The 20,660-nt window shown below is 50.1% G+C and overlaps 1 protein-coding gene across 1 annotated transcript; it reads left to right on the top strand.

Annotated features, from left to right (window-relative positions):
• Window positions 1-267: 267 nt before the first annotated feature.
• Window positions 268-19,073, top strand: LOC135085195 (la-related protein 1-like). Its single transcript, XM_063979949.1, has 19 exons — window positions 268-274; window positions 388-580; window positions 850-984; window positions 1,223-1,384; window positions 2,059-2,202; window positions 2,584-2,670; window positions 2,781-2,867; window positions 2,978-3,064; window positions 4,203-4,346; window positions 5,625-5,778; window positions 8,977-9,039; window positions 9,610-9,741; window positions 10,263-10,354; window positions 10,993-11,100; window positions 13,249-13,400; window positions 13,946-14,054; window positions 15,209-15,354; window positions 18,342-18,475; window positions 18,904-19,073. The coding sequence occupies exons 1-19, from the start codon at window positions 268-270 to the stop codon at window positions 19,051-19,053; spliced, it is 2,286 nt and encodes a 761-aa protein (XP_063836019.1). The 3' UTR covers window positions 19,054-19,073.
• Window positions 19,074-20,660: the final 1,587 nt, after the last annotated feature.

Genomic DNA, 20,660 nt, shown 5'->3' with positions numbered 1-20,660 from the left:
CCACTGAGGCCTCCACAAGGCCAGGTTTTCCACAAAGACCAGTCCTGCGCTGCGCGCGACCTTCACCAGATCGTCGGTCCACCTAGTGGGCGGCCTGTCCACACTACGCCTTCAGGCTCGTAGTCGCCGCTCGAGAACTTCCTTGCCAAAGCGGCCATCGGCTTTACGAGCTATGTGACCCGCCCTCTGCCACTTGATTTTAGGGATTCTGAGGCACAACACCTTCACTGACGCCTGGTGAGTGCCTACCGCCTGGTTACTGACCTGATGTCTGGTCAGTAGTACCTGACGTCTGGTTAGTAGTACCTGTTGTCTGGTCTGTAGTACCTGACGCCCGGTCAGTAGTACCTGACGCCTGGTCAGTAGTACCTGACGCCTGGTCAACAGTACCTGACGCCTGGTCAGTAGTACCCGACGCCTGGTCAGTTATAAAAAGTTACAAAAGGCGCACAAAAGCGGGATCCCGCGAGAGGGCACCACCGCCGCCGCCCGAAGACGAGCCGCGTGAGGAACTCCACTTCCAACTAGACGAGGAGCTGGACCTGCCGCCTCCGAGGCACAACACCTTCACCGACGCCTGGTGAGTGCCATTCCCACCTCTCGTTCCCACCGCTGCAACTTCTGTGTAGCCAGCTCCTGTGGACCCGCAACGAAATTAATCAGAAGAAAATAGGCCGCTGCCTGGTCAGAAGTACCTAGTGAATGGTCAGTCAGTAGCACCTGACGCCTGGTCAGTAGCACCTGACACCTGGTCAGTAGCACCTGACACCTGGTCAGTAGTACCTGATGTCTGGTCAGTAGTACCTGATGCCCGGTCAGTAGTACCTGACGTCTGGTCAGTTATAAAAGGCGCACAAAGGCGGGATACCGCGAGAGGGCGCCGCCGCCGCCGCCCGAAGACGAGCCGCGTGAAGAACTCCATTTCCAGCTAGACGAGGAGCTGGACCTGCCGCCTCCGAGGCACAACACCTTCACCGACGCCTGGTGAGTTCCATTCCCACCTCTCGTTCCCACCGCTGCAACTTCTGTGTAGCCAGCTCCTGTGGACCCGCAACGAAATTAATCAGAAGAAAATAGGCCGCTGCCTGGTCAGAAGTACCTAATGAATGGTCAGTAGTACCTGACGCCTGGTCAGTAGTACCTGACGCCTGGTCAGTAGCACCTGACACCTGGTCAGTAGTACCTGATGTCTGGTCAGTAGTACCTGATGTCTGGTCAGTAGTACCTGCCGCCTGGTCAGTGGTAAGAGGCGCACAAAGGCAGGCTCCCGCGAGAGGGCGCCGCCGGCGCCGCCCGAAGACGAGCCGCGTGAAGAACTCCACTTCCAGCTAGACGAGGAGCTGGACCTGCCGCCTCCGAGGCACAACACCTTCACCGACGCCTGGTGAGTACCTATCGCCTGGTCAGTAGGGCCTGATGTCTGGTCAGTAGTACCTGACGCCTGGTCAGTAGTACTCGACGCCTGGTCAGTTATAAAAGGCGCACAAAGGCGGGCTCCCGCGAAGAACTCCCATTTCCAGCTAGACGAGGAGCTGGACCTGCCGCCTCCGAGGCACAACACCTTCACCGACGCCTGGTGAGTGCCATTCCCACCTCTCGTTCCCACCGCTGCAACTCCTGTGTAGCCAGGATCTACAGCTTGACCGCTAATAACCCAACCAGTGATGGTCAAGTTTGTCCCGGGGAAAGTTAAACTGTCATTGGACCCTCAACGAAATTAATCAGAAGAACATTGGCACCTGCCGCCTATCCAGTAGTACCTGACGCCAGGTGAGTGCCTAGACCTGTAAGATCTGGACTCGTTCAAGTGACGGCTGATGGGGCAGCAAGGTTCTGGAGTGGAGGCCACGTACCGGCCGTAGGACGTCCACCGCTGGACAAAGGCCACCTGCAAGGATTTCTATAGCGAGTGATCCTGCGATGCCCGCAACCTACTTATATACGGGACTGTTCCCATCTCTCGTTCCCACCGCTGCAACTCCTGTGTAGCCAGGATCTACAGCTTGACCGCCAATAACCCAACCACTAAAGGAATGAACCTACTTAGATACTGGTCAGTAGTAAAAGGCGCACAAAAGCGGGATCCCGCGAGAGAGCGCCGCCGCCGCCGCCCGAAGACGAGCCGCGCGAGGAACTCCACTTCCAACTAGACGAGGAGCTGGACCTGCCGCCTCCGAGGCACAACACCTTCACCGACGCCTGGTGAGTACCTTCGTTTCAGCAGAAATACGTCCACTGAGGCCTCCACAAGGCCAGGTTTTCCACAAAGACCGGTCCTGCGCTGCGCGCGACCTTCACCAGATCGTCGGTCCACCTAGTAGGCGACCTGCCCACACTACGTCTTCCGGCTCGTGGTCGCCACTCGAGAACTTTTCTGCTCCAGCGGCCATCGGCTCTACGAGTTATGTGCCCCGCCCACTGCCACTTGATTTTAGGGATTCTGAGGCACAACACCTTCACTGACGCCTGGTGAGTGCCTATCGCCTGGTTACCTCAGTAGTACCTGACGTCTGATCAGTAGTACCTGACGCCTGGTCAGTGGTGCCTGACGCCTGGTCAGTAGTACCTGACGCCTGGTCAAAGGCGGGCTCCCGCGAAGAACTCCCATTTACAACTAGACGAGGAACTGGACCTGCCGCCTCCGAGGCACAACACCTTCACCGACGCCTGGTGAGTGCCTGCCGCCTGGTCAGTGGTGCCTGACGCCTGGTCAATAGTGCCTGACGCCTGGTCAGTAAGTATCTGATGTCTGGTCAGTAGTACCTGACGCCTGGTCAAAGGCGGGCTCCCGCGAAGAACTCCCATTTACAACTAGACGAGGAGCTGGACCTGCCGCCTCCGAGGCACAACACCTTCACCGACGCCTGGTGAGTGCCTGCCGCCTGGTCAGTGGTGCCTGACGCCTGGTCAATAGTGCCTGACGCCTGGTCAGTAAGTATCTGATGTCTGGTCAGTAGTACCTGACGCCTGGTCAAAGGCGGGCTCCCGCGAAGAACTCCCATTTCCAGCTAGACGAGGAGCTGGACCTGCCGCCTCCGAGGCACAACACCTTCACCGACGCCTGGTGAGTACCTTCGTTTCAGCCGAAAGACGTCCACTGAGGCCTCCACAAGGCCAGGTTTTCCACAAAGACCAGTCCTGCGCCGCCCGCATCCAGGCACCTCCCGCGACCTTCACCAGATCGTCGGTCCACCTAGTGGGCGGCCTGCCTACACTACGTCTTCCGGCTCGTGGTCACCACTCGAGAACTTTTCTGCCCCAGTGCCCAGAGCACCGCCCACTAACACTGATTTTAGGGATTCTGAGGCACAACACCTTCACTGACGCCTGGTGAGTGCCTGCCGCTTGGTTAATAGTACCTGCCCCCTGGTCAGTAGTACCTGACGCCTGGTCAGTAGTACCTGACGTCTGGTCAATAGTACCTGATGTCTGGTCAGTAGTACCTGATGTCTGGTCAGTAGTACCTGATGTCTGGTCACGGGACTATTCCCACCTCTCGTTCCCACCGCTGCAACTCTTGTGTAGCCAGGATCTACAGCTTGACCGCCAATAACCCAACCAGTGAAGGTCAAGTTTGTCCCGGGGAAAGTTAAACTTTCATTGGACCCGCAACGAAATTATCAGAAGAACACAGGCCGCTGCCGCCTGGTCAGTAGTACCTGACGCCAGGTGAGTGCCTAGACTTGTAAGATCTGGACTCGTTCAAGTGACGGCCGATGGGGCAGCAAGGTTCTGGAGTGGAGACCACGTACCGGCCGTAGGACCACCGCTAGACAAAGGCCACCTGCAAGGATTTCTATAGCGAGTGATCCTGCGATGCCCGCAACCTACTTAGATACGGGACTCCCACCTCTCGTTCCCACCGCTGCAACTCCTGTGTAGCCAGGATCTACAGCTTGACCGCTGTCTACTCACGGACATTGCCCGCGGGCGGCGTGACCGGAGGGAGCGGCGAGCGTTCGGCGAACGAACGAGCAATGTTCGGTTCGCGAGCGAACATCGAAGAAGACGATCCTGACGCACTCTCTTCAACGACTTTGCACAAAACGGTCTCGATAACATTGTAAACTTATACCGAATAGATAATTAATTTCATACAGTCCACTCTTTTCATTTATAAACTTCCACTACACTCACTATCGAAGTAACAACCGCCAATGACCCAACCATTGAAGGAATGAACCTACTTAGATACTGGTCAGTAGTAAAAGGCGCACAAAGGCTGGATCCCGCGAGAGGGCGCCGCCGCCGCCGCCCGAAGACGAGCCGCGTGAAGAACTCCATTTCCAACTAGACGAGGAGCTGGACCTGCCGCCTCCGAGGCACAACACCTTCACCGACGCCTGGTGAGTGCCTATCGCCTGGACAGTAGTACCTGACGCCTGGTCAGTAGCACCTGACGCCTGGTCAGTGGTGCCTGACGCCTGGTCAGTAGTACCTGACGCCTGGTCAAAGGCGGGCTCCCGCGAAGAACTCCCATTTACAACTAGACGAGGAACTGGACCTGCCGCCTCCGAGGCACAACACCTTCACCGACGCCTGGTGAGTACCATTCCCACCTCTCGTTCCCACCGCTGCAACTCCTGTGTAGCCAGGATCTACAGTTTGACCGCCAATAACCCAACCTGTGAAGGTCAAGTTTGTCCCGAGGAAAGTTAAACTGTCATTGGACCCGCAACGAAATTAATCAGAAAAATATTGGCACCTGCCGCCTATCCAGTAGTACCTGACTACAGGTGAGTGCCTAGACTTGTAACATCTGGACTCGTTCAAGTGACGGCTGATGGGGCAGCAAGGTTCTGGGAGTGGAGGCCACGTACCGGCCCAGCGTAGGACGTCTACCGCTGGACAAAAGCCACCTGCAAGGATTTCTATAGCGAGTGATCCTGCGATGCCCGCAACCTACTTATATACGGGACTGTTCCCACCTCTCGTTCCTACCGCTGCAACACCTGTGTAGTCAGGATCTACAGCTTGACCGCCAATAACCCAACCAGTGATGGTCAAGTTTGTCCCGAGGAAAGTTAAACTGTCATTGGATCCGCAACGAAATTAATCAGAAGAACATAGCAGGAGTTCGATCAACCTAGTGGGAGGCGTCATATGAGTTACATTAGTACTTACAGCTTGACGTTTCGGCTGTGTTACTACAGCCGTGGTCACATGCAGACTGGCGGATTGCTGCGTCGACCGTTCGAGCGGGCTTGAATACGTTTTGACAGCCATGTTTCGCTTTTAAAGTCAGTCATGACTTACTTGACTTATGCCCATTTTCACCATCAATCCCTAATTTTTAAGTGACCCCTATGTAAACAAAATTCCTGTTATTTGTTACCATAGGGGTCACTTAATAATTAGGGATTGATGGTGAAAACGGACATTAAAGTCCCATGTCACCTAGATAGGGCAAAAGGCTGCCACAAAAGTTCTTCATCGCGTTCGATCTTGAGCTTCGCGTTTGATCTCGCTCCAGGTCTTGCCGATTTTCTTCGCCTTGTCAGCTACAGTGCCCCGCCAAGTTTGCTTGGCTTGCGTTTTCTTTGGGGGTTCAATTCAGAGCCTGCTTAAGGATGTTTTTAAGTCAGCCATGATGTCATTTCTAACCAACAACTCTTTCTCCCCAGGTCGGACGAGGAATCAGACATGGAGTTCACCGATCGCGACGTCGGCAGACTGCTGATCGTGACGCAGGCCGGCGCGCGCGCGCCCAAGCACGACGGCCACGACCGCCAGGGCGACTGGACCACGCGCACTAAGATCACACAGGACTTGGAACAGGTTAGTGGCTCTCAGGATGATCATCAGGTCATTTAGTCTCCGCTGCAGGAGCACGACCCTCTAATTTACGAAAGACCCCCATTTTCCATCATCAAGGCAACTGGAATACAGGTGGCTGTCAGGACCAGAAGCATCAGGTTATTTAGCCTCCACTACAGGGGGGCTCCTAGGTTCATCACTGTCAGGTCATGTCTCCACTGCAGCATCACGATCCTATCTAATTTAGCAGAAGGCCGTCTTCCATCATCAGGACGACTGGACTACACGCCCTAATATCACGCAGAACCTTAGGAACAGGTGAGCAAAAGAGACTCTTATTGCGACGGCAATTAGTGTGACTATAGCTTGAAGGTAGATGATGCAAGACCTGGAACAGTTAAACGAGAGAAAGACACACTTCTGGCAGTTAAAGTGAGCGGGCGAAAAGAGACTCTATTGTGATGATGATCGGGACAACTGTAGCCTGACAGTACACCACGCTAGACCTGGAGCAGGTGAGCGAGAGTGACTCTTATTGCGATGGCTATAAGGGCGACCACGCGACGTCGGCAGACTGCTGATCGTGACGCAGACCGGCCAAGCACGACGGCCACGACCGCCAGGGCGACTGGACCACGCGCACTAAGATCACACAGGACTTGGAACAGGTTGGTCATCATCAGGTCATTGAGTCTCCACTGCAGGAGCACAACCCTCTAATTCACCAGAGACTCCACTATGAATTTCATCTTCCATCATCAAGGCGACTGGACTACAGGCAGGCTGTCAGGACCAGAAGCATCAGGTCATTGAGTCTCCACTGCAGGAGCACGACCCTCTAATTCACCAGAGACTCCACTATGAATTTCATCTTCCATCATCAAGGCGACTGGACTACAGGCAGGCTGTCAGGACCAGAAGCATCAGGTCATTGAGTCTCCACTGCAGGAGCACGACCCTCTAATTCACCAGAGACTCCACTATGAATTTCATCTTCCATCATCAAGGCGACTGGACTACAGGCAGGCTGTCAGGACCAGAAGCATCAGGTCATTGAGTCTCCACTGCAGGAGCACAACCCTCTAATTCACCAGAGACTCCACTATGAATTTCATCTTCCATCATCAAGGCGACTGGACTACAGGCAGGCTGTCAGGACCAGAAGCATCAGGTCATTGAGTCTCCACTGCAGGAGCACAACCCTCTAATTCACCAGAGACTCCACTATGAATTTCATCTTCCATCATCAAGGCGACTGGACTACAGGCAGGCTGTCAGGACCAGAAGCATCAGGTCATTGAGTCTCCACTGCAGGAGCACGACCCTCTAATTCACCAGAGACTCCACTATGAATTTCATCTTCCATCATCAAGGCGACTGGACTACAGGCAGGCTGTCAGGACCAGAAGCATCAGGTCATTGAGTCTCCACTGCAGGAGCACGACCCTCTAATTCACCAGAGACTCCACTATGAATTTCATCTTCCATCATCAAGGCGACTGGACTACAGGCAGGCTGTCAGGACCAGAAGCATCAGGTCATTGAGTCTCCACTGCAGGAGCACAACCCTCTAATTCACCAGAGACTCCACTATGAATTTCATCTTCCATCATCAAGGCGACTGGACTACAGGCAGGCTGTCAGGACCAGAAGCATCAGGTCATTGAGTCTCCACTGCAGGAGCACGACCCTCTAATTCACCAGAGACTCCACTATGAATTTCATCTTCCATCATCAAGGCGACTGGACTACAGGCAGGCTGTCAGGACCAGAAGCATCAGGTCATTGAGTCTCCACTGCAGGAGCACAACCCTCTAATTCACCAGAGACTCCACTATGAATTTCATCTTCCATCATCAAGGCGACTGGACTACAGGCAGGCTGTCAGGACCAGAAGCATCAGGTCATTGAGTCTCCACTGCAGGAGCACAACCCTCTAATTCACCAGAGACTCCACTATGAATTTCATCTTCCATCATCAAGGCGACTGGACTACAGGCAGGCTGTCAGGACCAGAAGCATCAGGTCATTGAGTCTCCACTGCAGGAGCACGACCCTCTAATTCACCAGAGACTCCACTATGAATTTCATCTTCCATCATCAAGGCGACTGGACTACAGGCAGGCTGTCAGGACCAGAAGCATCAGGTCATTGAGTCTCCACTGCAGGAGCACAACCCTCTAATTCACCAGAGACTCCACTATGAATTTCATCTTCCATCATCAAGGCGACTGGACTACAGGCAGGCTGTCAGGACCAGAAGCATCAGGTCATTGAGTCTCCACTGCAGGAGCACAACCCTCTAATTCACCAGAGACTCCACTATGAATTTCATCTTCCATCATCAAGGCGACTGGACTACAGGCAGGCTGTCAGGACCAGAAGCATCAGGTCATTGAGTCTCCACTGCAGGAGCACGACCCTCTAATTCACCAGAGACTCCACTATGAATTTCATCTTCCATCATCAAGGCGACTGGACTACAGGCAGGCTGTCAGGACCAGAAGCATCAGGTCATTGAGTCTCCACTGCAGGAGCACAACCCTCTAATTCACCAGAGACTCCACTATGAATTTCATCTTCCATCATCAAGGCGACTGGACTACAGGCAGGCTGTCAGGACCAGAAGCATCAGGTCATTTAGTCTCCACTGCAGGAGCACGACCCTCTCTAGTTTTCCAGAGGCTTCTCTATCATTATCAGGGGGACTGGACTACACGCACTAAGATTACCCAGGATCTGGAACAGGTGAGAGGTTCCCTGGTCTAGTAGCATGATAATCAGCTCATTTAGTCCTACTCCTGAAGCGCGATCCTCTCTAATTTAGCAGAGAACTGGAACCGGAGCGTGAAAGAGACACTTATTGCTACGTCTATTAGGGCAACAATAGCGTGACGGGACCTGGAGCAGGAGATTGAAAGAGACACTTATCGCAATGGCTATTAGGGCAACTATAATGTGACGGTAGATTACGGGGGATCTGGAGCTGATCTGAGCGAGGGAAAGAGACTTCTGGCAATGGCTATTAGAGCGACTGTATTCTAAAGGTGTATCACCTGAAACCGATGCGCGAGACACTATGTCAATGACAGATGAGATGACACAGGATCATGAACAGCTTAGCGACCTGCTAGAACCACATACAAGTGTGCTTTTCTTTCACACTCAAAAATTTTCTTACTAAAGTAATTGTGTCTAAAGTGTTTAAATTTTGTTCAGGTTATAACGGATGGCCTCAGACGCTACGAGGAGGACCTGTGGAATGACACCGAATACACATCGGTAAGATTTCATTATTTGTCTATTAATTTGAAAAAAAAATACATCTCATTTAAGTACTTAGTGTTTTTTTTTTTCGATACTATTACTACCTCTCATGTCTACAGTTCTTTTTAAATTCCTACTTATTAATTTGTGATAAACACTTTACTTTGGTGCTGCATATTTATTTATTTATGCCCATTTCCTATCAATCCCTATCCAAATTACATCTCATAAGTGCCACTTATGGTCTAAACTGAATAAATAATTTTGATTTTGATTTTTGAAAAATCCGTGTACTGTCAAATTTAAATCTGTTTTTAATCAAACACACTGTTTTTATTAGAAAACCGGCATTAATGTTCAATATCGGATTAACGAGAACAAGTTGAATTTAATCGTTTTTATACTTAATGGTTAACATCAATAATGAGTGACAGAACCTTATCATTGATTGCCATTGTTCCTTTAGTCATATAGCAGCTGTTAACAACTAAAATGAAACTGAACTAGGAAATTAACAACTAAAATCGTATAACAATCTTCCACAATTAATTAATGAAGTCCTACTAATCGCCATTTTGCCCCCAGTCGTACGGCAGCGGCAGCAACCAATACCGCACAGTGTCGCTGATCAGCCGCGAGAAGTTCGAAGCTTCGGTGCCCAGCGAGCGCCACGCCAACCCGGCGGAACCGCCGCCGCCACCGCCTCGCCCGCAGAAGGTATGACGTCACCACAATAGGCTAGATGACAAAATTTCAATTATTTGTCCGTCAGACAGATAATTACCATGCGGCACCATCGAGCTACGCGGATCGCTCGCTTATCATGTCGGATAGCCTAAAGAAGGAAGCCACGTAAAGTAGGTAGTGTAAATAAGTATTTTTCTTTGACTAACTAAAGTTAAAGTTCGTTTTGAATTTTTTCGAAGTAATTTTTTTTTACTGAATCGTGATCAGAATAAGCTACTTAATCAACTCCCTAAATATGGCGAGGATTGATATCAACACCCTGTATTTATAATGTTAGTTATCTTTTCTAGGTGTTTTACAAGTGACCCTGTATTTGTATTGTTAAACAGGGTGGAATTTTGAAATTCCACCTGTCAAAGTACTCTTAATACTGTAGATAGAAATTTTTACTCAAGGAAAATATTCCTTTATTTTTGAAAAGAAAAAGACCTGCATTTGTAGATTTCCGTATTTGGACACAAATGGAACATTATTCTGTTGTATTCCACCAGGCCGAGTCGACGGAGGGCGGCAAGTCGAAGAGGCCGCGCCGCACGGCTTGCTTCTACGCTGCCAGCAAAGACCCGCACGCTACCGATGTCATGTGAGTATCTTCTTTCTTCTTCTTTATTGCAGACAAGACACTATCACAATAAATGACACTAAAGCCTGGTCCGTGAGCACGTAGAATCCCGTCCAATGACCCCAAGCTACCCATCCTTATCGCTCGCGCGTAATTATATTGCTGTCGCGACTGTGCGACGCGCGCCCGCAGTGAGTGTGCGAGCGTGACAGCAACATAATTACTTGCGAGCGACAAGGATGGGCAGCTTGGGGTCATTGGACGAGATTCTACGTGCTCACGGACCAGGCTTTAGTGTGGTGGTTGGAACCAAATAATGACGATTATGATATGTGTGGTGTCATTACCGAAGGAAGGAATGACAGTAATATTGATGTCGTTATATCTAAAGCTTCACACCTTCAGCACCAACGCGTGCAGATCGCCATTGCCGGTGCGATCATAGGCTAATGACAGGTCGCGCGACCGCGACCCATGACAGTCCGCGCGATCTGACATTGGCTGATGCATATGAAGCATAAGGTCACTAGGCTGTCAGTTGCTAGTGGTGAAGACAGTGGTGCCAACTGTTAAGTATAAAAAAGATGGACCTCATTGAAAAATCGAAGATAAACCATAACGAATTGAATTGAATAACTAATGAATATGTTTCGTTTCAGTACCAGCAGGAAGAACAAGACACGTCACAGCATCAACCCACCGGTCGAACACCACGTGGGCTGGATCATGGACGTGCGCGAGCACAGGCCGCGGACGCTCAGCGCCGGGTGAGTCATCATCATCATCATCTCAGGCTCCCACAGCTCACTGCAGCACCAGCGAGAACAAGACACGCACAGCATCAACCACCGGTCGAACACCACGAGGCTGGATCATGGACGTGCGCGAGCACAGGCCGCGGACGCTCAGCGCCGGGTGAGTCATCATCATCATCATCTCAGGCTCCCACAGCTCACTGCAGCACCAGCGAGAACAAGACACGCACAGCATCAACCACCGGTCGAACACCACGAGGCTGGATCATGGACGTGCGCGAGCACAGGCCGCGGACGCTCAGCGCCGGGTGAGTCATCATCATCATCATCTCAGGCTCCCACAGCTCACTGCAGCACCAGCGAGAACAAGACACGCACAGCATCAACCACCGGTCGAACACCACGAGGCTGGATCATGGACGTGCGCGAGCACAGGCCGCGGACGCTCAGCGCCGGGTGAGTCATCATCATCATCATCTCAGGCTCCCACAGCTCACTGCAGCACCAGCGAGAACAAGACACGCACAGCATCAACCACCGGTCGAACACCACGAGGCTGGATCATGGACGTGCGCGAGCACAGGCCGCGGACGCTCAGCGCCGGGTGAGTCATCATCATCATCATCATCTCAGGCTCCCACAGCTCACTGCAGCACCAGCGAGAACAAGACACGCACAGCATCAACCACCGGTCGAACACCACGAGGCTGGATCATGGACGTGCGCGAGCACAGGCCGCGGACGCTCAGCGCCGGGTGAGTCATCATCATCATCATCTCAGGCTCCCACAGCTCACTGCAGCACCAGCGAGAACAAGACACGCACAGCATCAACCACCGGTCGAACACCACGTGGGCTGGATCATGGACGTGCGCGAGCACAGGCCGCGGACGCTCAGCGCCGGGTGAGTCATCATCATCATCATCATCTCAGGCTCCCACAGCTCACTGCAGCACCAGGGAGAACAAGACACGCACAGCATCAACCCACCGGTTGAACACCACGTGGGCTGGATCGAATCATCATCATCACTAAAGCCCGGTCCGTGAGCACGTAGAATTTTGTCCAAAGACCCCAAGCTACCCATCGTTATCGCTCGCGCGTAATTATATTGCTGTCGCAACTGCGACTGGCACCCGCAGTAAATGTGCGAGCGCGATAGCAATATAATTACGCGCGAGCAATAAGGATGGGTAGCTTGGGGTCATTGGACAAAATTCTACGTGCTCACGGACCAGACTATACAATGCTCATCATAGCCTACGACAGCTTAGTTACTGGATGGAAGCCTTCTCAAAAGAGAGCCATAGAGGAACATGTTGTTTAAAACAGTGAATCATCATCATCACTACAATGATCATCTTAGCCTACAACAGCTCGGTACTGGACTGAAGCATCTTCAATAGAGCGCCAAAGATAATCATATTGTTTAATTTAGTGAGTCATCAATTCATCATCATCATCATTTCAGCCTACGACAGTTCACTATTAGATGTAAGTCTCCTCATAAGAGCACCCATGTTGACCTTCTTTCATTCAGTGTGTCATTTATCATCACCAACATCATCATCATCTCAGCAGGATAGCTACACAGCACGGTCTTGTTCCAGAGTCAGCATCATATCAACAGGAATACCAAAGAGTACGAAATGATAGATTTATTATTCAATAAGTGGTTTCTTGTTTGTATGCCATGTTGTCTTAAAATTGTATGTTTCCTACGACAGATTGCTGCTCGACGTTATTATAAGTCTAGCGCTTGACGCACTGTGTCAGTACCTGAGGTATGGAAGCGGCAAGGGAAGGTGTTTTTGTGACGTCAAACGTCAGCGAGACTAGATGTGCTCTGTGATATCATAATATGTCAATGTCAGCCGCTCCCATACCCCAGGCACTGACTTAGTTACGTGCTACACTGTCTCCAAACTACTGCCCTCGGGCCATATCTAGCCCGCCACTGCCGTCAATCCAGCCCGCGATAGTAATTGAAATGCAATAAAAGCCTACGTTTGTATAGGTGGGCAGAAAAATTAAAATTGTTATGGCCCCAAGGCTTCAAAGTTTGGAGACCCCTGCACTAGACCTGTAGTACGTGACGCAGTCGATTTTTCTTTCAAAATTAATTAAACCAGTCAACTAATTAAATGTTATATGTTCCAGATCGTCGCTAGGGACCTCGCCTACACTAGGCTCGTCCTGCGGCTCCGTCCCGCAGTCCCTGCCGGCGTTCCACCACCCGAGCCACGGCCTGCTCCGCGAGAACCACTTCACGCAGCAAGCCTACCATAAGTACCACTCGCGCTGCCTCAAAGGTGAGCAATAGTGGTAATTTTTATGCAAGACAAGCCAGGTATTTCACCGCAATCGCACCTGGTGTTAAGTGAGATGCAGTCTAGGATGGTACATATCTGCCCTGTAAGTGCCTGTTCACTATCGCCTTGAAAACGCGCGGATTATAGTGTTCAGGAAATACGGCAGCAGGCAGCGAATTCCAGTCCCTAGCTGTTCGCATTATAAACGGTGTCGCAGCAATATGCCCAAATACAGAACACATTGCTCGTGACAGCAATGATTACAGTAGTGACATCTGTGACATGTCAAACAAACTAACACTGTCACTGCGTATGTAGTGGTCCTGTACGTACATTACTTGCAACCTGGTATGCGAAAGAATAGTCGCATTGAATGCAATGTGTGCATGACACACACTTCGCGACGTATTGTTTTAATTTTGATTACTTTGTGTGTGTGAATTGCTAATGCGACACTGGGTTTCGAACTCGGTGCATTGGTTGGCGTTTCTCTAGATTTCTATGGTCAATATCTTAGTTTTTCTCACCAAACGAATTTATTCCAGAGCGCAAGAAACTGGGCATCGGCCAGTCGCAAGAGATGAACACACTCTTCCGTTTCTGGTCGTTCTTCCTTCGGGACCATTTCAACAGGACCATGTACAACGAGTTTAGGTGAGTGGTCAAAACAATAAGTATGTTATATTTTTGTTCATAATACGTACTAGCGGCCGCCCGCGACTTCGTACGCGTGGACCCCGTTTCACCCCTTTAGGGGTGGAGTTTTGTAAAATCCTAAACGCGACCGCAACAGCGTATTACACTTGAAAATTTCGACGAGTTCATCCAGTGTCTAAGTAGCTTAGATGGAAGAGCAGTCGCCCGGCAAGCGGAAGGTTGTGTGGTTGTTCGATTCCCGCCTTAGGCAGTTCGATCTTTTCAGTTTATGGGAAAATGTATTAAATCCCAACTAATATTATAAATGCGAAAGTAACTCTGTCTGTCTGTCTGTCTGTTACGCTTTCCCGCTTAAACCTCGCAACCGATTTTGATGAAATTTGGCATATTAGAGATAGTTTGAGTCCCGGGAAAGAACATAGGATAGTTTTTATCCCGGTTTTTGAAACAGGGACGCGCGCGATAAAGTTTTTCTGTGACAGACAAAATTCCACGCGGGCGAAGCCGCGGGCGGAAAGCTAGTTCTTTAATAAATTACCACAAACTGTTGTAGAACTACCCATTCATAAATTCAAAGCACATATTAAAAGTACCTTAATGAAAAAGGGCTACTATAAAGTCGATGATTATTTAAAAGATAAAAATGTTTGGGATACGTTACTGCCTAGCTCGCATAAATATTTATAACTTTGTACATTTTAAAGCATGTAAACCTTTGAAAAAGAGGCTGACAATAGTGACTGAGTTTCTTGCGCTGCTTCTTCTCAGCACTGGCCCATTTATTGTCCTGAAGCAGTGGTAGGGTTAATACTGGGACGTGTAAAAGTGCTTTTTTTAAGCCTATTTACAGAAATAAATGAGTTTTAATGAGTTTAATTATAATTCGTAAAGTCCGTTCTTAGCGGATGTCTATACACCCTACAAATAAGGAACCCGCAAAATTATTAGTTTGTAGGTGTTATAATTTCTCAGATTTCGTGATTAATCAGTGAGTGGTATTTCGCTTTTAATAGATTCACAAGACATCAACTCAATACTAAATATTGTACACCCACAGGACATTGTAGTTCAAGACATCAACGCAGTAGTACACCATGTACACCCACACGACATTGTAGTTCATTAACTCAGTAACCATTGTACACCCGCAGGACGTTAGCGAACGAAGACGCCGCCGCCGGCTTCCGGTACGGGCTGGAGTGCCTCTTCCGGTTCTACTCCTACGGGCTAGAGCGGAAGTTCCGTCCGGAGCTGTACCAACACTTCCAGCAAGAGACCATTGCTGATTACGAACAAGGTAGGACTTGGTATTTGATATATCATCATCATTAGGTTTTTTTCTTCGTTTTAGGAGTAATGAGGGCTATCGTTTTTATACTTAACAGTTGGCACCCCTGACGATTGACAGGACCTTACTCTACAGTGGCGCCATCTTGATGAGTGCAAATGCGATAGTCCTCCTACCACTTTAGCGCTCACCAGTTGGTTCCACTGTCTTCGCTACTAGCAAGAGACAGGACTTTACTCTACAGTGGCGCTAACTGAAGAATAAAAAAATTTAAAAAATCCCGCATGAAGACTGCTCGCTATTTGAACTTCACTTGCAGTGGCCTACTTAAATTCTCTGTTTTGTCTAATTTTCTGGTTAGCTGGAAGAGAATGCCACATGGCATTAAGCTCGCCTGTTGTACCACTGTTTTTTATGTGTGCAATAAAGATTTTAAATAAACTGGTGAGTGCTAAAACGATAGCCCTCATTCACCAGAGCCTCCATTAAGAAAAAGGCTGAACCTTGTGAAGGAATATTGGTTTAACTGCCTTAACTGCCTAGCTCGCATCAATACTGTCTTACGACTATAATTTGTATATTTTAAAGACTGTAAACCCTTGAAAAGGAGGCTGACAATAGTGACTGAGTTTCTTGCGCTGCTTCTTCTCAGCACTGGCCCATTTATTGTCCCGAAGCAGTGGTAGGGTTAATACTGGGACGTGTAAAAGTGCTTGTTAAAAGCCTATTTGCAAAAATAAATGTGATTTATGAGTTTTTACTAAACTAGGTACCTGAATGAATTTCCCGTATTTTAGGCCTCTTTTCTCTCGTCAATAGAGACATTGGGTTACGCAATACGGGTACATTAAATACTTACGGAGAATATCGCGATGTGGTTTTCTGACCACTTCGTTTGCTTTGTAAGCAGACATTTTTATTTACGAATTATGATTATGAGTATAGTTCGTTTCTCTCTCTCAAGCCCATAAAGTTAATATTCCTTCGGAATAGAGCAACAACCACGAGCTGTCAAACGGAACCGATTTTAGGATGTCATTTGTGTGACAGTTTTCAGGATTATTTCACTGTTTTGTACAACAATCAATCATTGAACCAGTCACCACGTTTCTGAAGCACATTTCTCATAAACATCCACCATTTCAATCGCGTAAAATCTGATAAAATCTCAGAGCTCATAATTTTTAGCGTGCCAATGAGTGTTAACGAGCTGTCAAATAGTTGCAATAAACGGTTCTGTTACGTCGCATCACGCATCTCTTTTTATCACACAGTGTTGCTGCTAGCACAGAGTAATAATAAGTACTACGTACAGAAGTTTTACTTCGCGAAGATATTTAAAAAAATGTATGCTCAATGTCATTAACAATATGGTGTAATTTAGCCTGTCTCAAGAGTCAAGCACTATTTTGTTGACAAACGTCAATGATCGGCACTACGCCGAAGCTATAGGGCTGACTTCGGTAAAATGATGTGACGTGAGGTGCCAAACTGCGGAAAATGGCGGAGGAAATACATGATTTATAGCCTGACCAGGAACATAAAAACCCTCGCCATGTTGCGGAAAACTAATGGTACTAATTTCTTTTAATGGCAACAGTAACTGAAAACTTCATTGACATGTCACCTTGCATGTCAGTCTATTGCTGTCAAAGTGTAAACAAACTTTATTTTAAATGTGTGCAATTGATTTTGTGAATTAAATTGCTAAAATATTTTTATAGTCGTGAAAGAAGTGGTTCAAAATGTGTTAATGTATTTGTTGAAGAGAAATACTAAGGGTTCGGACAATATTTTCATTGAATAATGTTTCTGACAAAGGTTGTCAAATTGACTGACATGTTTATCGTATAGTACAGTCCACTATGAAAATTAGCTGTAGTTTGTTTCAACTACCTATTTTAAAGTTTTTTGTCACTTTCTAAGTTTTGAAGTTTGAAGCGTTCATGAGCAGACATTGCAGTTGAATATTCAAGTTCTGAATTTGATTATTGATGAATAATAAAATAAATCTACTATCTCGATTGATGGTTTCATTTAATTTATTTAAACCAGGTTACCTTTAATAATATTTTTTCGTTAATTTATGAAAAAATCAAATTAGCCCGTAATCCTGAATCCACAGGTACGACTGTACTCAGTGTTGCACTATCAAATGCAATTGAGGCGCCTCTATGCCAGGGTTTTTATGTTCCTGGTCAGGCTATAGCATGAATTATCATGAATAATATTAACTACTCATTTACCTCTCAGTGTCTTGAGGCAACTTAAAAAAGTACATTCTGTGTTATTATTTAGGCAGTTGAATACTGCACAGTATTTAGTACACCATTTTCTTTATTTTCTTCCATCATACACAAGAATACGCGTGCGTGAGTCAATGTTCGCTCGTATGTGAGGCCTTGTCGAATAGTATCCTGTAGGTGGGCCATCGTGCGTGTTTTATTTTCGATGCAAACTCGCGGAGATGAACAGGCCTGCTGCTAGTGATATCTCGCTCGCTTAGTCCTTTGTTGCTCTATTCCGCTAGGTACATTATATTTATTATGAGTTCGATACTGATAATGCATGCATGTATGATTCAAAAAGAGGCTGACATAGGTGACTAATGCCCGTTTCCACCCCCTATGGTAACAGAACAGGATTTTTGTTGTCATAGGGGTCGCTTAAAAATTGGGATTGTTGGTGCAAACGGGCGTGAGTTTCTTCCGCCACTTCTTCTCAGCACCAGCCCATAAAATATGTTGTCCCGAAGTGGTGGTAGGGCAAGCTATATTTGGGGCTAGGTGTTACTATGTATGTATGTATTTATAAAAAAAAATATTTTAAGTATGTTTGTATAAGTTGTCGTACTGGGTACATAATGGGTACTACCCATAGTACAAGCTTTGCTTAGTTTGGGACTAGAAGCGTTGTGTAAAATGTCCAGGGATATTTATTTTTGTACTGAATAAACTATTTGAATGTATTTAATATTGTTTTTTGTCTACCCCCAGGCCAGCTGTACGGTCTGGAGAAGTTCTGGGCGTTCCTGAAATACTACAAGCACGCGTCCGCGCTCCAGGTGGAGCCCAAGCTGAAGGCATGCCTCGACAAGTTCCCGAGCATCGAGGACTTCCGGGTGCTCGAGGTAGTGTAGCTGTTATATTCATCTGTGCCTTTCAGCCAAATGTCGACGATTATTCAGCTGAATGAAGTCCGATTTTGAACATAGGCCTCCTCCAATGATTTCCATTTTAATTGATTGGTTTTATGGCTATTGCGGTTAACCTACTCCTAAGCATATTAGTGGGTTCCATATTAGTCAAGATTCGATGGTTGTTCGAACACTTTGAACCTGTTTTCTGTGTTTCTAACCCCATTTTCATTCTAGTTGAATATAAATCTACAGCGACTATGCAGGCACATTACTAAAAACTGCCTACCTAAAATTAGTGCCAGGTTGATGAAAATGTAAATTGTGCCTTCTTTTTTCTGTATTTCTTTTTTTGTTGTCTTACGTAGAATGATAGTGTATTGTACCAATGATTTAATTCCGTAATGTTTTTATTCCAACAGCCGCAGCTGAACGAACTGCTAGCCAGCTGTGGGGCCGCGGCGCCGGGGCGCGGGCCCCACGCGCGGCCCTACGACCGCCACCGCTCCGTCTCGGAGAGCGACCGCGCGCTGCGCCAGGCCTCCAAGACCAGCAAGCACAAGCACAAGTGAGTGGGGACACCCTACGTGGTGTGGGGACACCTGTAGCGGGCCGCGGGCCGGGGCGCGGGCCCCACGCGCGGCCCTACGACCGCCACCGCTCCGTCTCGGAGAGCGACCGCGCGCTGCGCCAGGCCTCCAAGACCAGCAAGCACAAGCACAAGTGAGTGGGGACACCCTACGTGGTGTGGGGACACCTGTAGCGGGCCGCGGGCCGGGGCGCGGGCCCCACGCGCGGCCCTACGACCGCCACCGCTCCGTCTCGGAGAGCGACCGCGCGCTGCGCCAGGCCTCCAAGACCAGCAAGCACAAGCACAAGTGAGTGGGGACACCCTACGTGGTGTGGGGACACCTGTAGCGGGCCGCGGGCCGGGGCGCGGGCCCCACGCGCGGCCCTACGACCGCCACCGCTCCGTCTCGGAGAGCGACCGCGCGCTGCGCCAGGCCTCCAAGACCAGCAAGCACAAGCACAAGTGAGTGGGGACACCCTACGTGGTGTGGGGACACCTGTAGCGGGCCGGGGCGCGGGCCCCACGCGCGGCCCTACGACCGCCACCGCTCCGTCTCGGAGAGCGACCGCGCGCTGCGCCAGGCCTCCAAGACCAGCAAGCACAAGCACAAGTGAGTGGGGACACCCTACGTGGTGTGGGGACACCTGTAGCGGGCCGGGGCGCGGGCCCCACGCGCGGCCCTACGACCGCCACCGCTCCGTCTCGGAGAGCGACCGCGCGCTGCGCCAGGCCTCCAAGACCAGCAAGCACAAGCACAAGTGAGTGGGGACACCCTACGTGGTGTGGGGACACCTGTAGCGGGCCGCGGGCCGGGGCGCGGGCCCCACGCGCGGCCCTACGACCGCCACCGCTCCGTCTCGGAGAGCGACCGCGCGCTGCGCCAGGCCTCCAAGACCAGCAAGCACAAGCACAAGTGAGTGGGGACACCCTACGTGGTGTGGGGACACCTGTAGCGGGCCGGGGCGCGGGCCCCACGCGCGGCCCTACGACCGCCACCGCTCCGTCTCGGAGAGCGACCGCGCGCTGCGCCAGGCCTCCAAGACCAGCAAGCACAAGCACAAGTGAGTGGGGACACCCTACGTGGTGTGGGGACACCTTACGTGGTGTTATAAGTGAGTGGGGACACCCTACGTGGTGTGGGGACAACCTACGTGGTGTGGGGACACCTTACGTGGTGTAGGGACACCCTACGTGGTGTTATAAGTGAGTGGGGACACCCTACGTGGTGTGGGGACACCTGTAGCGGGCCGCGGGCCGGGGCGCGGGCCCCACGCGCGGCCCTACGACCGCCACCGCTCCGTCTCGGAGAGCGACCGCGCGCTGCGCCAGGCCTCCAAGACCAGCAAGCACAAGCACAAGTGAGTGGGGACACCCTACGTGGTGTGGGGACACCTGTAGCGGGCCGCGGGCCGGGGCGCGGGCCCCACGCGCGGCCCTACGACCGCCACCGCTCCGTCTCGGAGAGCGACCGCGCGCTGCGCCAGGCCTCCAAGACCAGCAAGCACAAGCACAAGTGAGTGGGGACACCCTACGTGGTGTGGGGACACCTGTAGCGGGCCGCGGGCCGGGGCGCGGGCCCCACGCGCGGCCCTACGACCGCCACCGCTC

The sequence above is a fragment of the Ostrinia nubilalis genome, chromosome 28 (assembly GCF_963855985.1).
Source record: "Ostrinia nubilalis chromosome 28, ilOstNubi1.1, whole genome shotgun sequence".
Classification (NCBI taxonomy): domain Eukaryota; kingdom Metazoa; phylum Arthropoda; class Insecta; order Lepidoptera; family Crambidae; genus Ostrinia; species Ostrinia nubilalis.
Note: the sequence above shows the minus strand (reverse complement) of the source record. Positions and strands in the feature narration are given on the sequence as shown.

Coding starts and splice junctions, on each gene's coding strand:
- LOC135085195 (XM_063979949.1), top strand. Junction 4,347..5,624: donor AACACCTTCACCGACGCCTG/GTGAGTGCCTAT, acceptor CTTTCTCCCCAG/GTCGGACGAGGAATCAGACA. Junction 10,355..10,992: donor CCGCACGCTACCGATGTCAT/GTGAGTATCTTC, acceptor GTTTCGTTTCAG/TACCAGCAGGAAGAACAAGA.